Source organism: Mastomys coucha, chromosome X (genome assembly GCF_008632895.1).
Source record: "Mastomys coucha isolate ucsf_1 chromosome X, UCSF_Mcou_1, whole genome shotgun sequence".
NCBI classification, from domain to species: Eukaryota; Metazoa; Chordata; class Mammalia; order Rodentia; family Muridae; genus Mastomys; species Mastomys coucha.
In genome coordinates, this window is record NC_045030.1 from 104,187,736 (window position 1) to 104,195,598 (window position 7,863).

The 7,863-nt window shown below is 36.1% G+C and overlaps 1 protein-coding gene across 4 annotated transcripts in view; it reads right to left on the bottom strand.

Annotated features, from left to right (window-relative positions):
- Positions 1-2,862: 2,862 nt before the first annotated feature.
- Nexmif (neurite extension and migration factor) overlaps positions 2,863-7,863 on the bottom strand; it is a 116,918-nt gene continuing 111,917 nt past the window's right edge. For 3 of the 4 annotated variants that reach the window (XM_031366303.1, XM_031366299.1, XM_031366292.1), the window contains exon 6: positions 2,863-7,466. In XM_031366303.1, coding sequence (XP_031222163.1) covers positions 7,373-7,466 — 94 coding nt within the window. In that variant the 3' untranslated portion in view covers positions 2,863-7,372. The remainder of the gene's footprint in view (positions 7,467-7,863) is intronic. The other variant, XM_031366304.1, reaches the window with a different exon arrangement.

A 7,863-nucleotide genomic window follows, 5' to 3' on the forward strand; every position in this document is an offset into this window, starting at 1 on the left:
AAAAAAAAAAGCAATCAATGTATTTGAAATACAGACTGCCTCATCATCTTTTGATGATAAAATAATCTCTGAACTAATAGTGAAGAGTTTAATATATTTTTACTTAGCAAGTTAAATTTTCTGTAATTCTACAAAATTTCTAGATATAAAATTCAACTGAAACTCACTAAATTAAGACAATAAAATGAAATAGCACAGGTAAAATACCATTAAAAGCTTAATTGAAGTAGTGGCAATGGACTTTGAAAGGTACAAGTATTTAAAGTAATCAGATGGGCATGAGGTCAGAGGTGAAGAGTTGCTGACATGGGTTACTAGGTGGATAGTAAGATTAATTCACTGTGATAAGGCACACTCAGATGGTAAAAAGATTATAAAATAATCTTGAATAATTCGGTCTGAAGTTGTTGCAGAATGTTCAAGTAAGTGGCTGGTGTATAACTGGAAATGTATATGCAGGAACTTGGGAGACATTTGTGGAAAATCAAAGGATAGTCAGAGTGATGAAGATGGATCTGTTCAGAGTAAGAAGAGGGGCATTCATTGATAAACATTTTTCAGCTTCTTTGAGTAATGATATTCAAAACAAAGGAAGTGGTTATTGGCTTTTGTGTGCCACAATGACTTGTGGTTAGCCAGAGCTCCAGACTCTGATGAGCAGTTCAAATGTTTGAGGACATAAATGACTAATTTCTTTGCTAGACACAGCAAGCATCAACATACTGGGAATACTGTAGTGGGACAGAAGCTGGGAAGTCCTGATTAAAACAATTAGGGACCATGGCTGAACAGCAAATAGGATAATGTGGAAAGTATAGGGAATTATGGAAAATCTGACATTCTTGGGTACCAGGCAAATCAGCATTTATTACTTTCAACAAACAGCTTTTACATGTTGAGAGGAATGTTTCTCTGCAGACTCCATCTGGACTACAAATGAAGAATATCATTCGTTTTAACATTACTTGAAGAAGGAACAAACTAGAAAATAATTCCCAAATTTGAGGGGCACACAAAATTCTAGCCCAGTGCTTCTCAAACGTTTCCATGTATACACATCACTTAGAGATCTTGTTGAAATCCGTATTCTGATTCAGAATTGGCACAGAGCCTGGCATTCAGCATTTCTAACAAGTTCCCACACGATGGTAACGATGTTGGTTTTACTCAAGTGTTAGTGTGTTTCAGTGCTATGGCAACTTGACATTGATTTGTGCATTTGTTCTCCAACAGGATACCGACTTCTGGCAATTCTTTTCTCTTTTTCTCTATGCTGTTTTTGAAAGGTAGCTTTATACCTTGATCTAAATACAAATACAACTGGGCTTCTTATTTTGCCTATTTTTCATTTTACTTTTTCAGAAATTCATTTAAATTTTTTAATAATATTCTGAGATGGATTGTAAGAAAAACTGCTCTCTCACTAGAGACAGTTTGAGAAACACTGCTCTAGACATCGAAGAACTGTTTATTTAAGATATAAATTCAATTAGAAATGTTTTTCATTCTGTTACATATGATTCTAAAGCAGTATTTTAAACTTTTCTTTTATTTATTCCATAAACAATAACAAAACTCAGCTAGGTAACATTATGACAGTTTCACCATACATTCAGTCACAAATATTTAAAACTTTTTTCAACAAGAACAACAAAACCAGAGGTGTTACAAGAATAATTTACAAGAAATTCTATAAAACAGCAAGAAGCTCACAAATGTGCATTTTGTTTTCACAAGATCACTACACTCTTTCACAACATATTTTCTGTTACAAAATTCCCAACAAAAGTGTTTTTTCTTTGTATTGTGGTTTCTAAAAACCAGAAACTTTGAAGTAAATATCCTTTTATTAGCACATAGTGGTGCAGAAAAAGGAAAACTCTCACATACAGACACTTCACAGCACTTTTCTAAGAAAAATATACACTTACAAAATATGTTACAAATTGGCACACTTAAAAATATACAAGATTTTGTAGGCGTCTTAAGAGTGATCCTTAAGCTTTATACTTCAATTGACTCTACAGATTATTTATAAAGCTTAATTCTAAAAGAAAAAGGCAAATAATTTCCTAACTTTAAAGTTGCAGTGTCATGTGTCAAACAGAAACAGGTTACATTCATAAAAAGGGTCTCTAAATGCTTTTACTTTAAATTTTCTTAAATGCTTAAGGGGCTTGGCGAAGAAGAAAAATGGGGATAATCATTTTCTTTAGCACCAAAAAGCATTTCACTTACTGAAGAGGTGCATTCAGTTCTGTGGAAACTAAAGTCTAGTAAGTACATTCAAAACTCTGTAGGCAGGGAACTCCAGTCAGTGCTACAGCTATCCCAGTGGAGACTCTGAAGCTCTCTACCTCCCTGGGAGTGAAAAACAAAAGGCCCCTTTTAGTTTTCATTCAAGCCTTTTTCCTTTGTGCTGTAAAACTAGGCATATCTCAAAGAGGCAGAATGATTTCAGTATCTCCTTCCTCCCTCTCTCCCTCCCTTCCTTCCTTGGTTCTTTCATTTATTCATTTGTTCATTCATTCGTTCCTTCCTCCCTCCCTTCCTTCATTCCTTGGTTCTTTCATTTGTTTATTTGTTCGTTTCTTCCTTCCTTTCTCATCCTCCTTCTTTCTTTTATATTTTTATTTTTCAGACTGGGTCTCACACTATAGACCAGACTGGTCTGGAACTCTCAACAATCCTGCTTAGGATTACAGGCATGAGCCATCATGCTTGGTTACCTTTCATTTTCAGTGGGCCCAGAGAGCCCTGAGCTTGTTGGATACACAGACGTCCTTTTCATATCATATGGGTGAGTGTTTCTTTAGTGTCTTTAGTATTGATTTACCCAAACACTGATTTTTAAAAGCCTCATTCATTCTTTAAAACTTTGTACTAAGCCACTCTCTTATAGTGTCCTTCCCCAGTGTTTTATCATTTAGCTATGATTCTCAAACCAAGAGTACACCTCAAGTATCATATAGCTGCAATGGGATCTCTGCATCATGACTGTAGCTACTGTTTAATATTGAGTGAAAACTGTGCCTTAAAGGGTAGCCTGCATAGTTACCAAAAGAACTCCATGCTGGCTGAGGACGCTCAAGCTGATGGCAGTGTTTCCCAAACTAAATATCCCAACTAATTTCTATCCTTTACTTGGGTCTTTGAGAAATCTCTATAAAATCCCTGGCCTACATTATGTTGACAAGATCTCTATTTGTCATGAAAATGTTTTAATTTGGTACTAATCCTTCTAAGCATAATATTGGCTTAGAGAATTTTATGATTAGAAAACAAAACTTGCATTAGTTTTATTTTACAAAAGGAGATATTTCTGTTATGATTGGCAACATTAAAACACCCTAAATGAAAATGAAAACTCTTTAAATTTGACAACCTTTCAGTCAAGCAGGAGAAAACAAACATTTCTAGTTCTAGCAACAGCTAGGACTAGCTAGTGTTCCATCTACCTCTTCAGCATAGAAATCCAACGCTAACTCTCCTCATTTCTCAGAACTTTTCTAAGTGCATCTATAAATTGTAGATCTCCAAAACACTAGTTCAGTTTGGTAAGAGCAAGGCAAAGAGGTCCTTGGATATGCTTTTCTCCTTTATGCAGTAAACACTATTTCAAACCCACTAAAATGGAAATTCACTAGAACTGCAAGACCTCACATGAAATAACACAGGATGAGAGTTGATTACAGCATTTGAAGCATCCTTTATGCTTCTCTCTTACACACACACACATACCCTCCTTTGTGTTCCCCACCCCCCAACGATTCTTCCCAGCAAAGAAAAGAGTCAGAGAAGGTGAAATTTTTTTGTCACAAAAGCCCACCTAGCACCAAGGACTTCAGAGAGATGGCTAAAGAAGTGATGAATGAAGTAGTGCAGAAAGTTTGAAAAGATTTAGGAAAAGATAAGGCCTTAACACATAATTGCACAGAGCAGCAAGAAGTCAGTAGGGAAAGCTGTGAGGGAGCAGCATATGTGAAGCAGCTGATATCCAAGACACTGGAGAGGCATAGAGGATGGCCACAGGTTCAAGCTAGTTACTCTAGTCCCAACACAACCCTCAAAGTACTGAAGATCCTTGGCTGGGGCCATTATATCTGCACCCTGCTCCATGTAGTACAGCACCTGACCACAAGAAGAGATTGGACCTTACTGGACCTTATTGAAGATCACACATCTTCAAGAGAAAGCAGTTTCCATCTTTTCTCAATGGTATGTGTGTTTGTGCTCGTGCGTTTGTATTTTGAGTGAATAAGACTGGGAAGGTAGTCCTCTAAACTTCCAAAGGAAAGCCTCTAGCTGAAGTTCTTAGACTTTGACAGTTTGTGAATAGAATACTATACAAGAAGAAAAATTCTAGGACTGATATAGTCAAGAAAGAAGAACAAGGGAGGCTATAATTTCCAGGAAAGTAAAGATTAAATGAGACTCCAATGAGGAGACATTAATAGGATGCAGCTTCTCAGAAAGGAGAGGTTAGAAGGGAGTAGTCAGAAATTGCAGACCAAGGAAAACCCAGGGTTTTTGAGTTGAAGAAATCAGTGATAGGGCAAAACACTATTTTCACACATTGGTCCTCACTCCACTAAGGCAGCTGGTTGAATAAGAGATCTCCAGTAAGTTTGGCCTACTATGTTGTGACAGAAAGGAAAATAATTCTGAGAGCAGAGGCAGGACCAACAGAATGCAAAGTGCTCAACAATGCAGAGCATAGTGTACAATAAGCATCTCTGCCTTGGTCTATTGCTCACTCCTCACATTCACTTTCTTGTTATGTTTCAATACAAAATGACTGGTTACAAGTCACTTGTTTATATTTTAAAAACATACAATGCATGGCAGGCTGATAAAAAGGTGCTTTAAAATGGCAGTTCTCTTTGGAGAAAGATATGAACCATGCCCTAAAATTGGCCCCTAGTGGGCTCCATAGGAGCAACTGAAAGAGCATCCACTCCAAAGGACTGATGATAAAGTTCTGACAATGAAACTGTTCGAAACAGTTTCAAGCTATCCTACCCCATTCTTACCCCATTCTCCAAAGCTGAACATCATGATGCTTTAAAAAAGATCTGGGACAACTGCTCCCATATTTACTTTTATAAAAACACATTATACTCATAGAACATTTTCTTTATTTCTTCTTTAATTTCCACTTTTTGGTTACATAGAAAGCACTCCATTCCTAAAACCAAGCAAGATGACTTTGAGGTCTGGAGTCTTGGGGATCACAATACAGGCTGAGTTGGTGATTCTAAGCAAAAATTCAGCTGCAAAACAAGACAAAAAACCAAAACTGAACAAGACCAGTTCCTAGGAAGTAGCCATCACATTTAATACAAACAGCTAGCTACCAGAGTATCAAGAAACAAAAGAAAGTGTTCCACTTCGATTATTTTCTCCTTTGGATGGCCACTGTAGGGCAAGAGACTTGTTTCAGATGGTGTCTTTCCACTAAATCATTTTCCAGGGCTCACCGAACACAGTGTCAAAGCCTAGGAAGGTGCCTGAACTCTCCTCACACACTTCTCCTCACCTACTCATCCCCACAGACAAAAGAGATTGATGCTGAGAACACACACAATCTAGATCATGGGCTTGTTCATTTTCCTACCTAGCTGTAAGTAGTAGAGTAAGCTGGTGAAAGGAATCATGGACTGGGCAATGTGTATGTTTATATACATGATCACTCCCTTTCATTTCTCTCTGACTACTTGAAAACATTGCTTCTCTGTCTGTGAATATATTTAGGTGTCAATGACTAGGCAGGTTGCTCATATTGTATTGAAAAATGTCTTTTGAAACATCTTCCCTGTTTTGTTAAGTCCCCCTTTCTCCCACCCCCTTATCCTCCTCCCTCCCACCCCAGCCTCTATATTCACAAGTTAATAGGTTAGTAACAATATTAGTAAGAATAGTAACAACAACAACAACCAACAACATTAATAATATTAGTCCCCTATATTGGTATAGCACTTTATGATCTACAAAGCGCTTTCACATCCATTATCTCATCTGTGCCACAATGCATCAGTCATCAGGCACATAGGCCTTAACTGTGCAAGGAAAAGAGATCAAATGGTATAAGTCAAGTGGTGAAGAAAGGGGAAGAAAAGGCTAGTAGTGAGGAATGTTGAAACTGTGAAGTTTTTTTAAGTAGTGGAAGGGAGGGTTGAACCAAAAATATGAATTTAAAAAGTAATTAAAAATTGAGATTTATGTTTAGTGTGTGATATGAAAAGAGTAGTTAGTCATCCTTAGACTATATGTAGATGGCCTAAATTAGTTGTTTCCACACATTGTTCAGCTTTACCTGGTAATATATGTATTTAATCATAGGAAGAAAAATTTTGTCAATCTGAGATGCCATTTTTAAAAATGACACTGGCATTGCAAGATCAACATTTAAAGAACACTAAAGCCATGTTGTGAGTGCACTTTTGACAAAACTGGAATAAAACTATTAGGAAACTATTTAAATAAAAGCAATCTATGTATTTCATTTATGTGTCAATTTTATAGCTATTTTATAATTTATTCCAGGCTATTATAAAATATATAAAACTGAGATATAAAGTATCAGCAATATAACTTTGCACTTTAAATTCTTTTCCCATTACAGATTTTGCTTTGGAAAACAAACTTTCAAAGCAGCTGTTTTATTTCCTTGTGCAAGGTTCTGTAAATGTGTATACTCTGTCCCTGATGGACTTAGATGTTGTGACCTAAGCTTTCCAACATTTTAATCCTTAGATGATGAAACAAACACATCTTACTGTGCCTTGTTTAACTGTTCATATTTCCATACAGGATAGTAGAGTTTAAAACATTAAAAGAATATATGGATGGATGTGTGTATGTGTGTATATATATATATATTTAATAATCATGAATGAGCTTTAAACTGTGGGGTGAATCTGTGAGATGAAGTAAGAAAATTTGGCACAATTCAAACATTATCCTTTTGGTAAACTGTATAACACAACGTATTTTTCCACTGTGATCTATAGGTGCTATCCACAAAAGTGGGGGTGGTTAATAGCAAGAATCACTGGAATGTTTCTAGTAAATTAACAGGGACAAGTCCCCCAAATACTCACAACCAAATGTTGATATAGAAGTAAAACTATATACAGTACAGTTACTTATTTGTAGTTTGGCACAATGTTTTCCGTTTTTTTTCCTTGTGGGCAAACAGTGCATAAACTACTCGTGCAACTGTATGACTTTTAAAGTCTTTTACACAGAACATCAGATTAAAGTTTGATTTCAAAGACTTATTCCCACGATTTAAAATTCGTTTCTTTAAGCACTTACAGGTCAACATACATACCACAAAGCTTATTTTGAAAGAAAGAAAACACAAACATCAAATGTCTTTCTGGAAAATGCGAGTCTCTTCTTCAAACACAGGTAAAACCCCAAATGCTGTTTCTGCTTTTAGGAGATTGTAGTTGGAATCCCTGCAGAAAAATCAAAGAATTTATGCCATCTTAGTCAGTTTTAGCGTATGTCCCACGAAGGGATCATACCCTGTAAATGTATTAACACCATACTAGATGTTGTATGATGCAGAAAGGTAGAGAAAGCACTCCTAATTGTCATGTGCTGACAACTAATGCTCTTTTGTTTAAATGATCTTGGCTTTTTGTCTACACGAATTTTTGAATATGTTGTTCAGAATCTGTCTTTATTGCAAAGCCCTTCCATTCCAAAAATCATTCAAGAGCATGTTTTAGTTCTATTTTTCTTAATAAGCAAAAATTAATGCTGAATAGAAGGAAAACGTAGCCTTTGTTAGAACTTATCCCTAGCTAAGCCACAATAAAATTGCCTGATATTTTGGGTGGCTTAAAGGTA